Source organism: Borostomias antarcticus (assembly GCF_949987555.1).
Source record: "Borostomias antarcticus genome assembly, chromosome: 22".
Lineage (NCBI taxonomy): Eukaryota > Metazoa > Chordata > Actinopteri > Stomiiformes > Stomiidae > Borostomias > Borostomias antarcticus.
In genome coordinates, this window is record NC_140255.1 from 11,627,021 (window position 1) to 11,651,060 (window position 24,040).

Below are 24,040 nucleotides of genomic sequence, written 5' to 3' on the forward strand. Positions count from 1 at the left end.
CCTTTTTTGATACAGCATATGTCTATGTGCCTTATACTGTAATGTCTATGCAAGGAGTGATAATGTAATAATAATAATAATAATAATAATAATTCAGTTGATTTAAAAAGCACTTCATTGTGAGACTAAGTCAAAGTGCTGAAATATTGTGAAAATGAAATGGCATGTCCACATTGCACCCTGTGTCCTTCAGCCTGGTTGGAGCTCAGGTCTCACTGAAACTATTTAATCACGGTTTGACGGGCAGTAGAGCAATCTGTCAAGCTCCCAGTTCATCTGACTGCTGCTACCTGACTGATTGACTTGAATCCCAGGGGGCTGTGACATCACTCTCTCTCTCTCTTTTCTCTCTTTCTTTCTCTCCCCTTTCTCCTCCTCTCTCTCCTCCCCCTCTCTCCCTCCCCTGCTCTGCCAATCTTCTCTCCCATCTTTTGTATCCCTTTTCCCTCTATCTTTAATAGCCTTGGGCATGAGCAGCCCATTGACTTCAACCTTGACAGTCAATAGGTGCCGAAGGTACAAGGCCTACAAATGAGTGTCCTCCATCAGGAACAGCAGCTTGCTTTAACAGAGGGCAATTCTGAAAACGGCAAGATGGCTTCCAAAGCGCTGATGCATATTCTGCGCTGCAACTTGGAAAGGAATTGAAAATCACAACAACAGAAACAAGAGTGTTATTTGAAATTCAATTTAGTTTTTGTGAGTTATGTGAAGTAGATGTAGAATTGTGGGCAAATCTTTATGGCTTTCTCCAGTCTTGAGCATTAGTCAGAGAAACCGTTAAGCAGCTTATATTATCCAGCCCCATCCCTCTCCCTTCCTCACTCAGAGTAATTAGTTCTTAGTAATTAGTAATAAAGTTCATGTACTCATTAGAAGGTCATGTATTCACAAAACTTTTTTGTCATAAGTACAGAGTAATTACACACACCATTTTCTGAAAACCTCACATAAGCTTCCTCATTGGAAATCCATTACCATTGGTCCTGCAGTTTTGAAATTGATAATAATAACAGTGTTTGGTAGAGAAGGGCTGATTTTCCTGGCGAGAGAAAATAATGGTATTTGCCTGCAGGGTTATGAAGACGCCACGTTGTTTCACCGTCCTCCATTACTGCTTATACATTTTTGTGCTGGCTGAAGTTGTAACTTTTCTTGAGGCCTGAAGTAAGTCTGTCGGAATCACCTCATTAATTGGTTCCCTCTCACACAGAGAGACAGACGGACAGAGAGAGAGTGAGTGAGGGGGAGAGAGAAAATGCGACAGAGACAGAGAAAGAAATAGAGAGAGACAGAAGGAGATAGAGAGAGAGACAGCGAGAGAGAGAGACAGATGGAGATAGTGACAGACACACAGAGAGAGAGAGAGAGAGAGAGAGTGAGGCCTGGCTCCAAGGCCGCCCAAGGCCCGGTTGGGTAAATGACGTTACGTGGGCACTGTGGCTCTCCAGCCGGCCTGTTATCTCTGCTTACGCTGGCTGAGAGATAGGAAGGGCAGGGTAGTGATATCTGGAGCCGTGAGGAGAAGCTATGACTCACTCGCCACACTGTCCTTATTTAAAAGTGTGCTTGTATGACACTTCCACGACCACAGTGTGTGTGCGTGTGTGTGTGTGTCTGTGTGTCTGTCTTTCTGTCTGTCTGTGTTAATTTAAGCAGTGCTCATATTTTGTAAAAATAAAAATATAAACATATAGTGTCCAACCAAAACCTATTCCGCTATCTCTGTGTCATTATATTCCAGTGTATTCATCGGCATGCAGCGTGAGTCTGGCGAGAGTAAAGCCCGGGGATACTGTTAATGCACTGTGCGCATGAACACACGACTGACACCCAATAACCATTACCTCCAGCCTCAGACACCGGCTCTTCCTTCATCTGCGGGGCTTGCTCTTGATCCCTGCGGATGCTCAGAGACATACCATTCTCAGATTCTCTGATTGTATCATCCTTTATTCAGCCCGTAGTAGCAGGTCTCTCTCATGTTTCTTTGCTCTCCCCAGGAGAAGCTGATTGACATGCCGTAGCCTACAGGCATAGTTCTACCTTTTTTTAATTTTTGTATTTGTTTGTGTGGCATCCTCTAATATAGTATTGCACAAAGCAAGAATTACTTAAGTTTAGCGTTTTTTAACATAAACACACTGTAATGCATTGACATGTAAATAGTGCCCTCAATGTAATCTGCCCTAGTTGTGACATGGTTTTTCAGTCGGGTATGCGACGCACATCAATGCAAGTCAGCACTTCAAGAGGATGTGACTAACATCCTAAGCACAGCCCCCATCTGCTCGGTGGGTGAATCTTGCATCAATGGAAATTGCGTCTCTTGGGTCCCCATCTCTTTTAGACAGCAAGTTTAAGCGTGACGAATGGTTATTCATTGGGGTTATTCATTTTCCTCTTTTGGCTATTGATCAACACAGCAGGAACTATGACTTAGAGAATTTCTTTGTAATTGTTTTGGATGTCCCCGCCTCAGCTCAGTCAGATGTGATGTGAGTATGTGACTCCCCATGTGTCCTATCTGTTAACCCCCGTTCTTCACTCCCCAGGACGCCAGCAGCGGATGAGGTGGGCTGTCCCCTGAGAAGCCTCCCCACCCCCAGCATGGATGACAGCTCTGGGTCAGTGCCGGTACCACCTCACTCCTCCTCCTCCTGTCTCTCTAGCTCCATCTCCACACCTCCTCCCCGCATCTGAGCGGCCGGCCACCCCAACCGCCTGGGCCCCAGCCCCAGCCCCCAACGCGCCGCCGCCATGACGCATGTGGACTACAAATACAGCCTGCTGGGGCCCTCGGAGGCGGAGGACTACAGGAAGAGGCCCCTGCTGCTGCAGGTGGACGACGGCCCCGTGGGCCTGTTCGCCGTGCTGGAGGTGAAGGGCGAGCCGCCACGGCGCTGGAGCACCCTCGGATGTTTCCGGAAGATCAAGCTCTACAGCTTCCTGTTCGGCCTGGCCGTCACGTTCCTCATCATGGCCTCCTACATCCTGACGGGGGACAAGAAGGGCCTGGTCCTCACCCCGTCCCCCTATCACTTCCCCGGCCTGGTCAACTCAGGACCCTTCCCCCTCAACCTGTCCTCGGCCAAGGACTATGCCAACATCAAGCTGGTGGTGAAGACCATCGCCTCCAAGGTGGAGTTCACTAGTAGACAGTTGCCAGACGTGCAGGCGCTGGTACATAGTGAGCCACATGTGAGTATTAACCACGCTCGCTTACACACTTCACCAAGGAGGTGTCATTGGAAAATGCATACAAAATTGATCCTGGATGATATTGATCTGGGTTTTAATGAAGGCTCAGATGTGTTTATGAACAACAATAGTTGGAGATGTCTGGAGGGATAACTCTCATCAGTGTGCAGATCCATACCCAATTCATAAAATTCAAAAAAAATGTAGAACTCCAAGTAATCCATAGGATATAGTGATATAGTCATTTTTCAGTTTCATGTATTGAGAGCAAGCCTGGATGGTAACATGGCTACAGTAATTGCATATGTTCCTTAAAGGACAATGTTCGTTTTTGACAACCTGGACCTTATTTACGGCATATTATAAGACGTTTGACTCACCGAGATAACTTTGGTGTAATTCGGAGGCCTGTAGAAGAAATTTAAAATCCAGCGCGAGCCAAGTACATCCATGTAATGGCGGCGGACGGGGAACTGAGAATGCAGCTTCTAAAAAAATAAATTTTCTGCCACGAAACGGTTGTTTTCATCAATCTGTTTTTATGATTCGCTAGTTGTGCTGACATAGAGGTGGTTTTCACATGCCTCTGTAATATGATCTTAAGAAACGTCTTTAGAAACGTCTTTAGGAACGAAATATAGCTTCCCCACTTGCTCCAGCGCGCAGACTGGCTATTCTCCGTCTGTAGGCTACACTCGCTGCTCACATTCTCTACGCTACAATCGGCTTGTTGGTGCCTGGAATATTGTGTGGATTATGGCTGAATATTTATCAGATTTTGAGGACATAGAAGATGACTTAGAATATGATGGAAGCCGATCGTAGCGTATAGAATGTGAGCTGCGAGTGTAGCCTACAGACGGAGAATAGCCAGTCTGCGCGCTGTGTGCATGCGTGCTGGAGCAAGTGGGGAAGCTATATTTCGTTTCTAAAGACGTTTCTAAAGATCATATTACAGAAGCATGTGAAAACCACAACAAGCCCTCGCTCTATGGAAGCACAACTAGCGATTCAGAAAATAGATTTTTTAGAAGCTGCATTCTCAGTGCCCCGTCCCCGCCATTACATGGATATACTTGGCTCGCGCTGGATTTTACATTTCTTCTACAGGCCTCCGAATTACACCAAAGTTATCTCGGTGAGTCAAACGTCTTATAATATGCCGTAAATAAGGTCCGAACATTCTCCTTTAATCGTCAGGCCTCAGTGTTTCTTAAGAGGTTTAAAGCTGAAAGTCATGCCATAGATTGGCCCTACCGTTTTATTGTGAACGCTTTTCTCATCTCAATTAAATCTCTAGCCCTAATGCTAATGGCTTGTCCCAGGGCTGTTTGCATCACACCTAATTGTTGAACCATTAATGAATCAGAGAGCACAGTGAAATACTGCATTTCTCCATATATCCAGGAGTGAATGTCATATGTCTCACAGACAGAGACGAGAGAGGGTGAGTCAAAGCCGTTGAAAGCGTGTAGTAGCCTGTCAGTGACTCAGCCTCACACCTCCAGAGAGGGGAGGAGAGGGAGAGAGGGAGCAGAGGAGAGGAAAAGAAGAGGGATGGGGAGGAGAGGAAGGGAAGAGAGGACAGGAGAGAGGAATGTAGGTGAGATGAGAGGGGTGAAGAGGAGGAGAGGAGGCGGGTGGAGAGGAGGGGAAGAGAGGAGAGGAGAATGGAGGGGGGAGGCGAGGGGTGGAGAGAGGGGAGGAGTCAAGTCAGATTGACTCTCCAGAGGTGGGAGTCTTCCTGCCAGCGGCTACCTCAAACCCCTCACAGTCCCTCATAGATGGTGTGTACCCTCACAGTTCAGGTGTACACTCCGCACCATATCTATCTTAATAGACGTCCATTCATGTCACAACTCACTCAGAGACATACTGTTTCAAACCAAAATGTATAGGAAGGAATGGGACTGATTTCTGTTCATTATTTATTCTCAGTTCCATCAACCCTGACATGCTGACAGCTTTTCCCATAACGACTAGATTATGTTAGTCACTTTTTTTTTATAAAGGAGACGCACTTTTGAGTTCTGGCAAGTAGTAGTACATTGCCTTTTCCTACGTTAAATGCAATTATTGTAAGTTGCTTTGGATAAATAAAAAAAGCTAAATAACGGTAATGTAATTGTGTGTGTAGCAATGTGTGTGTGTGTGTGTGTGTGTGTGTGCGACATCTTGCTCTGAATGAATCCCGGGGTTCTAAATAACTCTCTCCTCTTACTTCACTAGATGTTTTCGGTCATCCCCCGGAAGTTCCTGCCCACCGTCAAGAACCCGTGCTGGTACGAGGAGCACACCGGGAACATCACCGCAGACCCTTACCGGGCCAACCTTTACGCCCGCTACTCGCGGCGCTTCCGGACCGTGTTCGAGAACCTGAGGAATGCTTTTGGAAAACACTTGTACCAGCGCGGGGGGAAGTACTATCGCATGCGCTGCCTGCCTTACTTCTACATCATCGGCCAGCCGAAGTGTGGCACCACTGACCTGTACGACAGACTGAGGCTGCACCCGGACGTCAGGTTCACCACCTTCAAAGAGCCACACTGGTGGACCCGGAAGAGGTTCGGTGAGTGAAACGCTGTTTACGACAGGCCTACAATAACAGTGATGGATTCCCTCTATTGTAGATCTCCCTTGGTGAGAGCCCTGTGTGTGAAATGCATTTGCTGTGTGACAAACAGCTTTTTTTTTTAAACAAGTTTGCTGCAGCTCAGCGTCACTTCGATTGCATTGCCGTTGGATAAAGGCGGGTAGGAGGGAGCTACCAGCTCCTTATTCCAAGTCACGACACAATAATGTCTAACCTTGCAGGTCACTCTGCCTGGGGTACCCGGGGTGGTGGGCTACTTTGTGAATTATTAAACGTACTGGGGGCAATGCGGAGGGCATCACTGTGACTGGAATAAAGATCTCTGACGCAATGGAACCTGTGAAAGGCAATTAATGGGAGTTAAAGGTACGCATGGCAGATACGCAGGGCAGGCAGACACTGTGGGGCTGAGAAATTCAAGTTGAATGAATTAATTTGTTAAAAGGCTACCTGCATTCACCATTTTAATGCTAATATTCCCAGTTTGTTTGCCCCACTGTAGCCATCTCCTCCGAGTCACCGTTTAAGTCAGTGAAGATTTGTCCTTTCTAATGTGTTACTGTTATAGGCACTTGCAATGGAACCAATGGAACATTCGGTCACTAGGGCAATGACTTCTGGGTCCAAGTAAACTGTGGTATTATTGTTTTGAAATGGAAGTCCTGTAGCTACAGTACATGTTACCAGGATACACTGTAGCCATGTTTCCATCCACTTGTCAATTGAATTGTGTGAGGATCGCAAAAAATATGAATGCGAATAAGCCATTCTTAATTCGCATAAAACATGTGGATGGAAACATGGCTTGTGACGGTATGTCGCTGTCACTTGTGTTTCTTTGGCGCTGTGGAATAAACCACTTGATACACCCTGATCCGCTGGTTAGTCTTTGAAGCCCTATCTCACATTGAATCAAAGTACGGATGTGTGGAGATTTATATCAGGCTGCTTTCCTGTTGCGATTATATTATGCTGTTTGTTTTCCTGTGCAGGATATGTGTGGCAGAAGTAAACCACAGTTGAACTAGATGTGTATCTACATTCGGCTTGGTTTAACTGCTTAGTTTAGAATTCATTTTTATAATTCATTTTCAATTATTCCTTCTTACGAATGTGCTGTTTATATTCCCATTTGAAATAGAAAATTACCTTTACTTGAGCGCAAGTTGTTTCCTTTTGAAGATATTAAAATCCCAAACATTTATTTTAAAGCAATTCAACCCTGCAGAGACATTTGGTCATATCCTTCGACTTTTTATGAGTATCAAGATTATTATTATTATTAGTAGTATTAGAGATCAAGCTTGTTCCCCTGTACCCCCTGTGGATTACTGCCTGCTTAAATTGAGAATTATCAGAACCACACACTGAGCCAATACCTCACACAGTCTGCTCTCAATGGAGTTTTAACAGCCCCAAATGGATCATTAGCGCCTGAGAGATTGAGTCCAATACCACTGTGTATGGAGACAGAAGTCAGGAAGTCAGAGTCACACAGCAGGCCTTTGATGGTCCGCGCCCCTGACTGATCTGTACTGGGGAATCCCAATGTATGAAGGTTCTCGTGGGCTTCTTTCTCTGTGTGCATCTGTGAGGTATAAAGGCGAGCGACCATCACAGACAGGACTAAAGCCAAAGCTGCGAGATCAGGGGGTGATATCCCAGTTGTAAGTCCAAAACAGGAAAGGGGATATAGTGATCCTCTGATGTAATTTAGCTCTAGTAGAATTTGAGTTTTTTCATCTGTGGTGATGGTTGTTTTCCCCGTATGTGTGTGGGAGGTTTCAGGAGTTGTTCAAAGTGATGTACAGGAAGGAGCTGGGAACACAGCAAGCATACCAAACTATCGCTGGGAGACTGCTTTGTTTTTTGCTTTCTATCAGAAGCAATTATTCAGATTCATGAATAATGTAGTTTTCAACACTCTGAGTAGTACTGTGTGTGTGCTTGTGTATGAAGAGTGTGTGCGTTTGTGTTTGTGTGTTTGTGTGTGTGTGTGTGTGTGTGTGTGTGTGTGTGTGTGTGTGTGTGTGTGTGTGTGCGTGCGTGCGTGAGTGCGTGCGTGCGTGCTTGCTTGCGTGTGTGTGTGTGCACATGCGCGTGTAGGACCCAAGGTCTGTGTGAAGAGGAGTGTGTGGGTGGACAAATACAGAAGGATGCCTGGCAGGGATATGGTAACAATCTACCTTTCCACTGATGGCTCAATGTTCAAAGTCATCACTGATTACAAAGTTACAGTAGGAGATTAAACAAGGTCTTTGTACTTGGTTCAAAGAGAGAACTCTTAGGAGACAGACGTTTAGATAATCTCATAACTTGGGGCTCCACTCTTTGTATTTACATTAACATCCAGTAGACAGGTGGCACTGACAGTAAAGTTACACAGCAGGCACATAGTAGCACTAGACGCTGTGGAAAAGTTTTAACTTCATACTGTTTTCAGGACCAGGATTTTTTTTCTGTTACTTCCTCTCCATGTCTAATGTACATTTGTGCATATTGTCGCATAGCAGGGAGAACTTCTCCCGAAGGACTGCTCACGCTGAGGACAATGACTATGCTCCTTGTTTATACCCATCCTTTCATCTGCATTATCTCTCTCTCCCTCTCTATTTCTCTTTTTTAGTCTTGCACTTAGGGCCGTGCACAAATATTCAGCTTCTGTCTCTGCTCCTCCCTCAAGAACACTCTGAATTTAAATGTTCTTGTTTTCTATTTATTTATTTATTTTCCTGTGACTCCGCACTCGAGCCAACGTGTTGAAAGGGAATTTAATGGAATTCCTGCGTCATCACTTACATAAAAGAGAGATATGGCTTTGGAAGAGAATCCTACTGTGAATCAAAATATCACTTTCCTACTATATCTCACCTCTCAGAAAAAAACCACTCAGATACTTGTATGGATGAAAAAGGGAAAATAATATATTAAGGAACGCATAATTTCACAGCCTATTTCAGTAAGAAATCACTCATGGAAAATCATAGTGAAACAAGTTTCCTGTTTATAATTACTGACAGGCGAATGCTAATTCAAACCTTTCATGTTGGGGAAGAGCTCTATTTTCTTCGCTGATTGTGATTTTACAATGGAAGTTTACAGTATTGCAGCCGAGCTTCAGGAAACTCTCATTGTCAGCAATGGACAGAAGGCATTACAATAACCCCCCCCCCCACACACACACACACACACACCCCACACACACACCACCACCTCCATCCCCCACTTTGAAGTCTCACATTACTCTATGTGTGCACTTGCAGTGCATTGTGAATTCTGTGCTCGTATAAATCCTCAAAGTCTTGAATGCACACTAAGTCCCAGGAGAGAGAAAGAGACTCTCCTGGCTTTCAGACGCTGACAGACATACTGTCCAGTCAGTGACGAGTAAAAGTTGAAGTTTCCCAACATGAAGAACTCTGATACTGCATCCTTTAGTTCACAGCACTGTGTCTCAGTTTGGTTTAACATGGGAGTGACTTCAGTGTGGCCTGTCTCAACATGTCCTCCCCTTATCCCTCAGGTATCATCCGCCTGAGCGAGGGCTTCCATGACCGCTACCCAGTGGAGGATTACCTGGACCTCTTCGACCTGGCCGCCTACCAGATCCAAGACCACCTGCTGGGCAACTCCTCAGGAGCCCCCAGCCAACGCAACATCATCATAGGTAAAGCAGGTTAGGTTTCAGACTGTTCACAAAGCAGAGAGTGCCCTAAGTTGCTTTGGAACTCAAGCCGTGCATCCAATGACCGCAGGGTCGGCGGTTTGATCCCCGGCTCCTGCGCCTGTCCACATGTCAAAGTGTCCTTGAGCAAGACACTGAACCCCAAATTGAGCAGGCTAGCACTTTGCATGGCAGCTTGTCGCCATTGCTATGTGAATGTGTGTGTGAATGGGTGAATGAGAGGCCACTATAAAGCACTTTGTCCGTTGAGGTAGAAGGGCGCTATATACGTAAGTGCAGTCCATTTACCATTTACTTACAGTATACAGTAACTGGGATGCTTGTGTACAGTAACTCAAGAATGATTATGGGAAAAGCCGAATGTATCTTAAGACTGTGACGAGATAAGTTGTGAGAGTTGTGCTGAGTTATGAGAACACTTTCCTGTGAGCTACTAGAGTTCATCTGCTGCACCAGAGGACGGGTCTCAGTGCGACCTGTTCCCTCTACCACGTGCCACGGGGCTCCCCTGGGTCATGTGTCAGTCTTGCGATTCGTGCGTGGCAGAGTGGCAGAGGTGCATGGCTGGAGAATGCCTGTACGGTATGCCCTCCATAGCAGCCAATTGGCATTGACTCAGGGTGACCTGACACCCAGCAGAGCTCCCAGCCCCCCTCTACTCCGTGGTAGGAGAACAGCTTGACCCCGTCAGGTAGGGCTTCCTCACTAATAACTGAGCTACACTGAAAGGGCACAACCAGATCCGGGTCAATTACACTGATCAGTTCCTTGAATGTATTTGAAAAGTAAAGGCGCATTTGATTTGCCTCACAGTTGGAACTAATGACATAAGATGCATCAAGCTCACTGAAGTATTTGACAGTATTTGCAAATATTGGTAGTAATTGACAAATTGTAACTGAAACAGCTTGAGTTGTGGAAGGTGGTGTTTATAATGCTCATGGTTGTCATTGTGTTAATGCTAACAGAGAGTGTCAGCAATTATTAGTCGTTTAGAGTTCCTGTCCTAATGTCCTAACACTCCCCTGTACAGTCTACAGTTCCTAAGAATGGAATCATTGTTTTTCTGTCACAAAATATCTGCTTTGGGGTGGAGAGGTCTCACAAACTTCCTTCCTCTATCTCTGCATCCCGCTTCCAGCCTCCCCTTCCTCCCTCTCTCCTACTCCTTCTCCTCCCTCCCTCCATCTGTCTCTCTACTTTTCTCTCCCCATGGAGCGCCCAAAGAGCTGCCGGGCTGGAGAGGAAAAATGATTTCAGTAGCAGTAAAAGTCTATTCACCCGGGGAGAGCGGGTGCATTGAGAGCAGCTTAGCGTGCCGTCTCGTTTTGTCTCCCTCTTTAAATAAATAATCCATCTAACGAGGAGCGTGCCAATTAAAGGCCTGGCTCAGTATTCCCAGCATGCACCGGGGAGAGCCCGGCGAGGATCTCGGGCTCGGGCTGTAAACTCCCGCTCACCCCCAGACCAACGCCAAGCCACAGGGAGAGACCAGAGACCATGTCTGAGCGCTCGGCTGTCTGTTTGCCCTGCTCCGGCTTTCCCCCAATGGAGCAAATGAGCTGTTTTAATAGACTTTCCAGTGGCCCTTGAACAGGCTTTGACCACAGACCAACTAAGATGCAAATTCGCTCAAAGAGAATAATGATAATAAATGATGGAATGCGAGTTTTGCTAATATCCTGTTTCGCTTCTCTGATGAAGGAGGCTAGATAGACCCTGGCTACCGGGACCTTCTCCAGAGTAAGACGACATATAGGGCCAGAGATTGGGGGATTTCCCTCTAATAACTCCCAGCCGAGGATAATGAGGGTAGACACGACCTAATAAATCCAGAGTAATATTTCTCTCTCTCTCTCTCTCTCTCTCTCTCTCTCTTGTTTGAGAAACTACTGCTCTTGCATCCCTTGGGGCATGGTCTGTTGTGACTCATTATTTGCAACTAGACAAAACACAGCGATCAGTGAAAGTAAAGTAAATTAATTCCAGTATTTTGCCCTCAGCTGGAATGTTCCAGAGCGAATGTGTGAATCGTCTAATTGATTTATTTTGAATTTCCTGCACTGTTGTTGTTTTTTCGGTTGTGCATTGTGACCTCTGTTCGTTTATCTGAGTTCCAAATTCATTTGCGGTAATGGTTGCTTCACCAAAGCATTTCCAGGGTACTAATGTTATGTGTGTGTCTGTGTGTGTGCTTGCTTATGTATGTGTGTGTGTGTGTGTGTGTGTGTGTGTGTGTGTGTGTGTGTGTGTGTGTGTGTATGTGTGTATGCATGTGTGTCTTTGTATTTGTGTGTGTGTGTTCACCAGGAGAAGCCAGTGCGTCCACCTTGTGGGACAACAATGCCTGGGTCTATTTCTATGACAACGCCACTGCGGGGGAGCCCCCCTTCCTCATCCAGGACTTCGTCCACGCCCTGCAGCCCGACGCACGCTTCATCGTCATGCTCAGGGACCCCGTGGAGAGGTGGGAGAGCTCTACCTCCTCTATCTCTCACTCCTCTCATTTCTCACTCCATCTCAGACCGAATCAACCACACATAAACCCCGAGACACCATCTTATTCCAGCTAACCCCCAGACACCATCCTGTCTGTGCTATCGTACTGTTTGCTCCACACATTTACACATAAACCTCCCAATTTTTGCATTGTTGAGACAGATTGATCATCTCCTCTTTAACAAAATCCTGAAAATAGTTTTTATTTTAGCAATTAAATGAGTACTAACCAATTTAGCTCCAGTGTATTTGGGCCCGGAGCAAGAATCTCGTTCCTGGTTTATTTTAATTGTTGATGTTGTAGCAAACGATTTATTGCCATAATTTAGTGTCACAAAAATTGATGGGAGAGAAAGCCCGCCAGGTGTTCTCTTTCAATTAGGATGCTCTGAACGCAGCAGTTAGTTCTCTGGATATCTGAATGTGCTCAGCCTTTAATGAGCTTTGTCTGTCAAATCACAGCCTATGCCATCTCGTCTAAAAAGAAATTAATGGGGAAACGAATCGTTCAATTAGATGTCATTTTTATGATGTGAACTGTGTCTACCATCTCATTGGACTGGATTGTGTGGATGAAATACACCACCGTGTTTATCTGGTCCTTTTTCATTGCTGTGCAATTTCCTATGACACAACAATTAGTCTATAGTTAATTTCCAACCACACTGTTCAGTCATTTAATCATACTGTATTTAATCATACTGTATTTGCATGGTACGGGAGCTGACATTCTTATCTTTCTGTCTGTTGACTGTTGTTTTCCAGGCTCTACTCAGACTATCTCTACTTTGGGATTGCCAATAAATCTGCTGAGGACTTCCATGAGAAGGTGTCGGAGTCCCTGCAGCTGTTCGAGGGGTGCCTTATGGAGTACAGGATGCGCTCCTGTGTGTACAACACGACGCTCAACAACGCCATGCCGGTGAGTCAGCCTCCCCTATTACATTCATTATTTAACACCAGCCATTTAACAAGCAGAGAGAGAGAGAGAGAGAGGGGGGGGGGACCTCTCTTCATTAGCACATGTTAGGTCCTACAGAATGTTGTCTATGAACAGATTTGGCAACTCTCTATAACCACGGAGCGGTCAACCGACGTCCAGACAGCACCTCTTCCTCCTCACACACTGGCCTGGCCAAGCCTAGTCCAGCACCGTCGAGAGCAGAGACTGCTGCTTCCTGTGGTCACATTCTCTCACACAGAGACGAGCTCAGAGCACAGAGTCCAGTCCTGGGGTTGGGCATGCCGCCACCTTTTTTCCCCACAGTGATCAGGGGCTGGGGGTGAGGACGGGGTGGTTGGGGTGAGGGCAGGAGTGGGGGCCCTACCGTCCTTTTCACTAGCTCTGGCTGGTATTCAGAGGGCCTCTTCCACCCTCCCTCCATCCATCCGTCCATCCCTGCCTGCCAGCGAGGCTTTATTTATCCTCTGGGAGCTGGCACATTCCCTCCCTACTGCAGGCCTAATTGTCCATTGGCCGATATCTCTCAGAGTTATTAGACCATGTGAGGCAGGGCATTACGGCGAGCTGTTGTGCTTGTGCCACATTTGATAAAGGCTTTGGAGCGGGAATTAGACGACAGCACATAAAGAGGAATCAGCAACAAACCGAGAGTAAGATTGGACTGTTGTCTGCGGGGAGTTGTTCCAACAAAGGAGATTCTGTTAGGCTGGCTGATGATCATTAATTCTGAGTAGCCATTTAGTCGGGCGAAAAACTGAGAGAATGGGTTTATAAACCCATTTTCAGTGACTCAGTATTACAGCCAGTTAGCCCTGTGCTATGTCAGCAAACATGGACACCGGAGATGTATCAAATAATGGCGATTGAACTGAAGTAGCCATTATCCCACACTTACAGTAATCAGCTGGCATGTATGAATCCTCATACAGCAGCAAACCATTCTCATACATTCTCATACAGCAGCAGATCAGGCCAGCGGCACCATTAGAGATGCAGCCCTGAGGGAAGACAGGATGTCCGGGGGTGCCTTGGCGAGGGAGGGGGTTGTCATATCCAGATGTTCGTGGCAGGTGGAACGTCCAGCCCGTCTGTGTGGCCACGCTGACGGAACAGCGGGCGCTCCCGACTCCGGATCCTTCTCTTCCTATAAGCCCCCAGGGGGCTCTCAGCCAATCGCGCCCCACGACACCGGCACAAATCAAAGTGCCCACACAGCGCGTTGGGGAGCCAGCCAAGTGTTTGCAGAAGATAAAAGAGAGCTGGTGGAAATCCCCCCCTCCTCCAGTCAGTCTCTTACCCACTGCCCCGGTACCCTAGCCTGTTAAGACACGCATGTGTTGCCTTTTCAATTTTGTTTTCCCCCTGAAACAGGAAACTTGCTTGAACACAGGATAGAAGCAGCAGCAGCAGCATCTCTCAAACCATCCCCGTTGTGTGTCTGCAGGTCAGATTGGAGGTCGGTCTGTACATAGTGTACATTATGGACTGGCTGACGGTCTTCAGCAGGGATCAGATTCTGGTGCTCCGACTGGAAGACCACGCCTATAATCGGAAATACACGATGCACAAAGTCTTTGATTTCCTTAAGTTGGGTAAGTATACTTGAGTCGAATTTTGACACCAGTCTTGTAAGTGTGGTTAGATACTATACCAGCGAAGTTGCTGGAAATATACCTTCATTTATCATTGAGAATCACACTCTGGAAGGTCAAGTGACCAAAGCATATCATGTTATAGTTATAGCTCTGTTCCTGTGTTATTAAAGAAGGTTGGCTACCGAACACCTCCCGGCCCAATGTTCCCACCACCAGACAAACAATATTCCTCTCAGGAGTGTATAACCCACATTCAATCCACTAAACAGGTGAAAGGGCCAATGGGCTCACACTCGGTAGTAAAGGGTTCACCCTTAAAGCGGAACGCCGCTGTCATAGTAAGTTTAGCTCAAATATAGCTTTGTCCTCAATGAAACCGATCCGTACACACCAACATTTATCCGATCCGTGCAGTAGTAAGCTAGCTCCTTTTTCCTCTGTGCGCGCACACCCTTTATAATGGAGGTCTATGGGCCTCTGCTAAAAACTATGTTAAACATGCAGGAGTCTTGTGAAATGAATCGCCATCCCCATGTGTTGACGTGTTAGGCATGGCTGGCAGGATGTAAACAATTGTCGCTTTACCGTGCACACGCATGCTCGCGCTCTCTACAATGTACGGCAGAAGTTTACAGTGTGAAAGGTATGGTGTAGTGCGTTCGGCGAAATAGTTCTGGCTCAAATGGAGCTTTTGTTTCAATATTCGGTTTGAGAATGCGATATATTTCACACGACAGCATAATGACACCAGTAAGATCCCACCCTGCGCTTCCTGCCTTGAAAATGCATGTTTATCATAGTTTTTAGCAGAGGCCCATAGACCTCCATTATAAAGGGGGTGCGTGCACAGAGGAAAAAGGAGCTAGCTTACTACTACACAGATGGGTTAAATGTTGGTGTGTACGGATCGGTTTCATTGAGGAGAAAGCGATATTTGAGCTAAACTTGCTATGACACCGGCGTTCCCCTTTAATTGGGGAAGGAGATGGCTATTAGCGATCCTTTGTGAGTCCCCTGGTGGGTTGCCCACAGGGTAGTTGGGAACTACGTGTGTATGTATGTATGTTTGTATGTGTGTGTGTGTGGGGGGGGGGGGGGGGGTGTGTGTGTGTGTGTGTGTGTGTGTGTGTGTGCGTGTGCGTGTGTGTATGTGTGTGTGTATGTGTGTGTGTGCCTGCGTGTGTGTGTGTGTGTGTAGGACAGTTACTGTCAGCTCCTGCTCTAATTGCCCCAAAGCTCCTCAACATCAACATCCATCTGCCACTGGATCCTGGACTTCCTGTCTGGTCGCAGAGTAGGGTCAGACTAGGCCCCCACACCTCAACAGCTCTCAGCCTTAGCACAGACTCCCCACAGGGCTGTGTGCTGAGCCCCCTACTCTACACCCTCTACACATACGACTGCTCCCCCACCCACCCCAACAACACCATCATAAAGTTTGCTGATGACACCACGGTGGTTGGACTCATCTCTGAGGGGGATGAGTCAGCCTACAGGGATGAGGTAGAGCGTCTGACCGGCTGGTGCAGGGACAACAACCTGGTCCTCAACACCACCAAGACAAAGGAGCTGATCGTGGACTTCAGGAGAAAGAAAACAGACATTCAACCACTTTACCTAAACGGGGACTATGTGGAGAGGGTTCCAACATTCAGATTCCTGGGCGTGCAGATTGCAGAGGACCTAACCTGGAGCGCCAACACCACAGACTGGCTCAGGCTCTACTTCTTGAGACTCCTTGAGACTTCTTGAGCAATCTCCCTCAAAAGCTGCTGGTGGCCTTCTACCGCTGCTCTATCGAGAGCGTCCTCACATTCTGCATGTGTGTGTGTGTGTGTGTGTGTGTGTGTGTGTGTGTGTGTGTGTGTGTGTGCGTGTTGTGTGGTACGCCAGCTGCACGGCAGCAGAGAAGGCAGCACTGCAGGGGGTCATCTCCAAGGCTCAGAAAACCATCGGCTACCCACTCCCCACCCTAGAAGACCTTCACCATTCCCGCTGCCTTAAGAAAGGCAAATCCATCATCAAGGACACAACACACCCTGGACACTGTCTTTTTGAGCTACTGCCCTCGGACAGGAGATACAGGACAATCAGAAACAAAACGAACCGTCTGAAACACAGTTTCTACCCCAAAGCAGCATTAAACTCTGAATAATATGAAATAGGTAGAATACCCAGGATTGATTGATTTTTATTTATTTTTAAGACAGGGACAAGGTACAATAGACATTAAGCCTATATAATAGGGAGAGATGCACTGTACAAGGTTATAGAAGCTAACAGCTAATTTCCACCCGCAGTCCCTGGGGATGTGTGATACTGTGAATGTTGTTTTTTATTGTTTATTTTTTTATGTCCTTTTGATGTCTTATTTATTCTCTGTATGTCTTTTAAATTTTGCACTTCAATTTCGTTGTGGTGGAAATGACAATGACAATAAAGAATCTAACTAAATCTAACTAACTCTAACTAACTCAGCCTCACCTCTTCAAAGGGATGCTATCACCAGCAGAGGTGCGATTGCCACCACAAAGCATTACGAAAGAGGTGTGTGCTTCACTGTGCTAATCGTCACTGTGAAACCGCATACTCTAGTGTCTGTGTGCCAACGTACTGTAATTGGATGTTGTTCAACTAAGAGCTGTGAGGCCTGTTAATGGAACATGGCCTAATAGGGAACTCATCCTGCAGGAAGGGAGGGAGTGAGCGTCACTAGTGTTTACCATTCTCTCGCGCTCTCTCTCCATCTCCCTCTCTTCATCTCTCTTTCTCCCTCTCTCTCCATTTCCCTCTCCATTTCCCTCTCTCTCCATCTCCCTCTCTTTCCATCTCCCTCTATCTTTCTCCCTCCATCTCACTCTCTCTTTCTCCCTCCATATCCCTCTTTCTCCCTCCATCTCCATTTCCATCACTCTCTCTCTCCTTCCCCCTCTCTCTCTCTCCATGTCTGTGTGTGACAGGGCCGTTGACGGAGCAGAAGGAGGCTGAGATCACCAGGAGCCCGGCGTCCAACACCAGGAGGCAGGCAGACAAGAACCTGGGCCCCATGCTGCCCATCACCAAGGAGATCCTGAGGGAGTTCTACACGCCGTTTAACGAGATGCTGGCCAAAGTGCTTCGGAACGACTCATTCCGCTGGGAGAGCCGTTCCAAGCTCATGTAAATTATTCCCCTGTGCATCTCCCAAAAAAACCACTGACGCATCAAGCAGTCCTTTTTTTTGTTTCATCTCTCTCAAGTGCCCATGAGAATTAAATGTTCTTATATTTAAATTATTTCTTAAATTATGATGTGGAGATGAATCAAAGATAGGGAAATAGCACAACTCGTTTGTTCTGTTTTTTCCCCCTTTTATATTTCAAAAAGGCAACTTTGCACCTTTTTGTGACGAGATGTACATTAAACAGTGGACTTAAAATGGAACAGAGTCTAGTGCTGTCTTTTCAAAGGTAAAGTGTCATTTGTTGAAATTGGTATGAAGGAACAAAGAGGGTGTGAATGATGATCTGATGAATTGTATAAATCCTAGGCTGACTACCTACCCCTTTACTGAGTGAAAGTACAAAGAACTTGTATTACCATACTACCCTCTGCTGGCTGAAATATGTAATGTCGATGAAAGAAAGACATCGCATAATGAAATACCATCAGATGTTTGACTGTGAGTAAAGATGTGAATAGATAATCAAACGAAAGACACAGAGAGCAGACAGCTGTACAATATGTTTGGTTCATCAGCGGCAGGATTCATACAGCGTGGTGAGAGAGAGAGATATTGCCATATTGACTTGAGATTGAATATGATAATTACACAAATCAAACCAACATAATGACTTTCTCTCTCTCTGGAAAAGTCTACCATGCATTGAAGAGCTACCAGTTAAAAGTATGACAGATTAAAACTTTTGTGATATAAATCAATGAGTAGTAAGACCTCTTGGACAGACACCACAGAGACTGTGTCCCAGGGGGAACTTGAAAGTTCAAATTCAACACTTTTAGATGATGCAGTTAACACATTTTCAGTTATAATTAACATATGGATTTTCAGTTATAATTAATACATTGATTATTCTCTTTCAGCATTTTATGTCTGTTGTATGTTTTATGATATGACAATTATACATTCAGGTTTATTTATCTGTTACTGTTACAAAGCCCCCATTGCTTAAATTAAGTTTATTATGCTTGGCAAGTGATTATGTTACAGTATGGCAAAGTATTATGGTAGATCTCTGATGAAGTGTTGTGTACACAGTATTTTACCTTCTCTTGACACCAGAGGGCAGGAGACATTCATAACAGTTTTAAGATTTTATTTTAGCATAAAGTCTTTTAGTCTTTTAGCTTATTCTGTCTCACATGGATGGGTCCCAAGGGAAATGAAAATGAATGACTCAGTGTTTTGGAGCTCTCTCTTTCTTCCTGACAAATGAGCTAAAAGTATTGTGGCGATCATGAAAAAGGCAAGAGGCAGCAGAGAGAATCCTCCCATATTGAGGTTTATTGCGCACTTATAGACACCATGACATACAGACTGCTCTCTGGGAACACGAGGCAAAGGGTAGAGACACAATAGACCAGAGCACTGTGACATCAAATTGTAATAAATAGGAAGTACACGCATGCAGACACCCCCCTTTTTGGGTGAAGATGAGGTGGGACCAGGCCTTCCGGCCCATTTGAACTTACCGCCATTCAGATTCAAAGTTCTTTACCCAAATAGGGGCAATAACCATACCCATAGCATGGAAGTTCCCGGATGATTGCTCTGGTCTATTGGCAGAGAGACAGAACAGGAAATATACAGTCCCTTTTTATTAAGCAGGGCCAGCCCCCTGGAAACTCCCCCCATTAGGGCACCCCTGTCCTTGCCAGATGGCTACTACACTACCCCCTCACCACAAAGTTCCTCGCCCTCGGGGGAACACACACAGTTCACACCAGGCCCCTCTCACGTTGCTGGCTCCTTCCACGCCCACTGCAGCACGTCCCCCACACAGAGCAGGCCTCCACATTTATTGTGGGCCACAACACTAGCCTCTGTCTGCGTGTCATGCTCCTGTCTCCACTCACCGCATTCAGTCTGAAGCTTCCGACAGATGAACACCTCTCTCTAGCCTGGGGCCTATTTGCTTTGCAGTTGTGGTTTCCGATGTATGCGGACACTGTCCAAAAACAAGCCTACCCATAAACGTACGATGGGATGCGGCAAGAACTTCTTCTGGAATAGGCTACTTTGTTTGGTATGTTCATGTTTTATTCTAATTCGTACCGACCGACAGGATACAAGCGGGCTCTAGACCAGAAACCAAGCGAACAGAAACCAGGCTCTCCCCCGAGGAGTGGCTACCTCTCCCTCTCTCACACCAAACACTGTCAACATGTCCCCTTGTCTTTCAGTGGTGCCCGTTAGCCCGTCACTGTACGTAGTTGCACAGTCTGTGGGCTCAAACAAAACCAACAAGCAAAACAAAGATCTTTATTTGTCACACGGTGAGACACACGCACATCACACAGTGTAGGCAGCAAAACACACACACACAAAATGGTTGGAGCATCCACCGATGAAACTTCTCTCCTGCTCTTAACCCATCCTGATGTCTTTCCGCCGAGGGGAGCCAGAAGCAGACAGTTTTTGGGTTTAGTTTCTTGCTCAAGGACACTTCAGCACACTCCGGAAGCTGGGATCGAACTGGGGAACCCAGCCGGCCACTCTACCTCCCAAGCTACGTGCCGCCCCAAACTGAGTCCATTCCAGCACAAGGTCACCCTAAAGACACCATTGACTACATGTCCACCAGAGCAGAGCAGGGCACCCCATTCACTGAGAGAGCAACGTAGCCAGAGCCCCCAACACAGGTAACCCCTTCTCCGCAACACACTCTCTCTCTCTCCTCCACCATCTCCAAGGCGAGCTAGCTGGAAGATCGCCTGCGCGCAACGCAACAGCGGACGTGCCTCGTGCCCACTCCTCGCCAGCCATCTTCACAGCAACCTCCCACGGGCGGCCCCCACATCTGGCGTGAAACCCTTCTCGAACTCCTTGGTGATGACCTTCCAAACATCTGCAGGCTCCGTCTTCCTTTCCGTCCCTCACATCCTCCTCCTTCCTCACTCTTGCCGTTCCACCAAAGTGGTCCATGCTGCGAGCTAGATAGCTGGCTAACTCACTCACTTTCCCCCTAGCTAAAGATAGCTAGCTCCTGTCGGGATTGTCAACGGGAGCTAGATGTTTTCCGATCCCACTTCTGACACCAATGTGGCAATAGTGAAATAGGGAGCAGCAGCCAGAATCCTCGCGCAATGGGGTTTATTGTGCGCTTATAGACAACATGATAAACTGCTCTCTGGGAAGACACATGAGGGAAAGGGCAGACACACTATAGGAAGAGAGACAGAACAGAAAATACAGTCCCTTTTTATTAAACAGCGCCAGCCCTGGCAATTCCACCAATTAGGACCCCTGTCCTTGCCCATTTGGTACAGTATCACTCTGAACGGCCACATCCAGAAGAACCCCCCTCAACACTCTCCTCACATACACAAACATAGGCACTGCTCTACAGCACCTCACACACCTACTACAGTATTTAAGGTCATTTTGCAAAAGTTCATCCCATATAAATGATTTATGGCAAAGAGTTGTGTGGGAGACATAGGCAATTAAGTTAGAGAAAGCCACTCTAACTTAAGAGAAAACCACTCATGAAAGCATACAAGGATGTCATGTCATATAGCCTAAGTTAGGAAGAACATGAAAAAACAACTCTGTACACGTTTTGTACTGTAGGAATATAAACTCATTTTTTATTGCAAAAAAAATAAGTCAAGAAAAAGATGGATGGAAAGAATGTAGCCATATAATGGCTTTTTCATCTAATTAGCATATTTTGGTTTGAATTGGATGGGCCAGCTGGCTGGCTGGAGTCGTTATGCTTCAGTCATTCCTCCTCCAACTCCAATTTCCCTGGAAGTCAAAAGTCGCTGCAAACCTCGTATATGGCATTCAGCACCCAATGATTCATATGAAATTGTATCAGTTATCACCACTGAACTGCATGCCACTGAAGACCAAGAACTATATTGCTATAATTTAGACAAGTAATTGCTATGTCTTTATCTTTTAAATGTCATTGTCAATATAAGATGTACAATAACTGCAGTCAATACAATTTAGGACACGTAAAAAGAAAAAGTTATTATCAATGAGATTGCCAAATAATGGACATCCTGTTGACAGTTTCTTGGAAAGGAGAGCTCATTTCTGTGCTTGAAAAGTTGTAACTAGGAAAAACCATGATTCATGATGTCGGAAAAGTCTGCGGGTACACATTTGGCAATACCAACAAGCTTAATCTTCCAGCAGTTCGGCCAATTCAGTGATTTTGTTTGGGTTGTCCTCTCAGCTTAATTGGATCTCGCGGAGGGAGAGGGTGATGAAACTGCAAAGTCGTATTTTCATCTGAGAGCTAGCGAGCTGCCTGCCCCTGCCCCCCCCCCCCAATGATGGATTTCTATTGCTAAATTAACTTACTCTGAACATTTTTTGGGTAACTTTCATAGTCCCCCAATTACTAAACATTTACCTGGTAAATAGCCTACAAGCAAAGTATAGCCTAATATATAATGGGTAATTACTGACACCTATAGGCCTACTGTAGGTACTGTATACTGTAATTTCAAAACAAGAGTATTTCAAATGTTCAATTACAGCACATTAATTCAATAACAGACATAGCACCACCAGGTAACCACATTTTTGCATAACCTCTATAACATCCAGTGACAAACACAAATGACAAATCACAATGCTCATATTTATTAAAATGCTTTGAATTATATTAATTCTAACTGGATCCACTCAGGAATCTGGGAGTGCGGCCGAGAACAGGAGGAGCAGAAAACAAAGCACAGAGTTGCATACACAGAGAAACATGACAGTAAGTAACAGCACAAGTCTAGTATATCAATCAAATTAGCCCACACATACAAAACCGTGAAAAATGTTGTCATCAGTCAAAATGTAACCTAATCTGTGATTTGTCAAAATGCTTAAGGTAAGCCAGTTCCCAAAGTGCTTACATTGGAATTCCCATTGACATTTTAACATTGGGACGGTTTATCCAATCAAAACTTGTCATGATGGTCCCGTCATTCACATCACCTTTCAATCACGAATACCCACTTTAGCTGTCTATCCGTGGACCGCAAGATTCTCCTTCACCGCCTGCACTCCACCATTGGACTCTCTGACACTGCCCACAACTGGTTCACCTCATATCTCACCGGCAGAACTGAGCTCGTCGCCCTGGGAAAGGCAAAATCCCACACCCACAACATCACCTGCAGTGTCCCTTAGGGTTCGGTGTTGGGCCCCACCCTGTTCACACTCTATATGCTCCCCCTTGGCCGTGTCATCAGCAGGCATGGAATATCTTTCCACTGCTATGCTGATGACACACAGCTTTACATCAAAGCCAACCCCACCCCCTCTGCACCCCTGCCACTGTCCGAACTGACCACCTGCCTGGAGGAGACAGAGGTGTGGATGAAGCAGAACTTTCTACAGTTGAACAGCTCCAAGACTGAAGCCATTCTAGTCGGCACATCACACCAGGTCCGCTCATCCACCATCACCAGCATCACCTTCTCTGGCCAGAACATTCCTCTCTCCACATCAACCTCGGCGTCAAAATGGACCCTCACCTCACCTTCGAGACCCACATCAAACAGCTGTGCAAGACGTCCTTCTACCACCTCATTAACATTGCCAAACTCCGTCCCACACTCACCCTGGCAGATGCAGAGAAGCTCGTCCACGCCTTTATCTCCTCCAGGCTGGACAATTGCAATGCACTCCTCATCGGGATCCCTAGTAGTAGCCTACAGAAACTCCAGTACATCCAGAACAGCGCTGCTAGGATCCTGATGAGGGTGCGCAAATATGACCACATCACCCCCGTCCTCAAATCACTTCACTGGCTCCCCGTCTCACTCAGGATTGAGTTCAAGGTCTCCCTCCTCACCCACCAGTGCATACATGAAAATGCACCCCCCCCCCCTACCTCAAGGAACTCCTTACCCCCCAGACCTCCTCACATACCCTCCGCTCTGCAGCCACCAACCTCCTCAAACCCCCCAGGACCAAGCTCCGCACTATGGGGGGTCGGGCTTTCTGCTTGACTGCTCCCAGTCTGTGGAATGCCCTTCCCGACCATCTGAGGGCACCGCAGACTGTGGATAACTTTAAACGAGGCCTTAAAACGTACCTTTTTAACAGAGCCTTTTGTTGATTAATCATTTTTGATTTCTCTTGTTTTGTACCTTTTGGACACATTTTCTGTTGCTTTTAATCTCACATCTGTAGCACTTTGAGATTTATTATTTCTGAAATGTAAAGTGCATTACAAATAAAATTTATTATTATTATTATTATTTAGCCACTGGCAGCATCAATGAACATGGAAAACGGAGATCTGTGGTAGAATCTCACCATTAAG

General features: G+C 46.2%; 1 protein-coding gene across 1 annotated transcript in view; it reads left to right on the forward strand.

Moving 5' to 3' along the window:
- The window catches only part of chst15 (carbohydrate sulfotransferase 15), a 49,109-nt gene extending 31,232 nt beyond the window's left edge, over nucleotides 1–17,877 (forward strand). Inside the window, exons 2-8 of the mRNA XM_084456456.1 lie at nucleotides 2,556–3,201; nucleotides 5,431–5,770; nucleotides 9,318–9,461; nucleotides 11,790–11,946; nucleotides 12,744–12,900; nucleotides 14,387–14,534; nucleotides 17,498–17,877. Of these exons, the coding sequence (XP_084312582.1) occupies nucleotides 2,761–3,201; nucleotides 5,431–5,770; nucleotides 9,318–9,461; nucleotides 11,790–11,946; nucleotides 12,744–12,900; nucleotides 14,387–14,534; nucleotides 17,498–17,700 (1,590 nt within the window). The 5' untranslated portion in view covers nucleotides 2,556–2,760 and the 3' untranslated portion in view covers nucleotides 17,701–17,877. The remainder of the gene's footprint in view (nucleotides 1–2,555; nucleotides 3,202–5,430; nucleotides 5,771–9,317; nucleotides 9,462–11,789; nucleotides 11,947–12,743; nucleotides 12,901–14,386; nucleotides 14,535–17,497) is intronic.
- The last annotated feature ends 6,163 nt before the right edge of the window (nucleotides 17,878–24,040 follow it).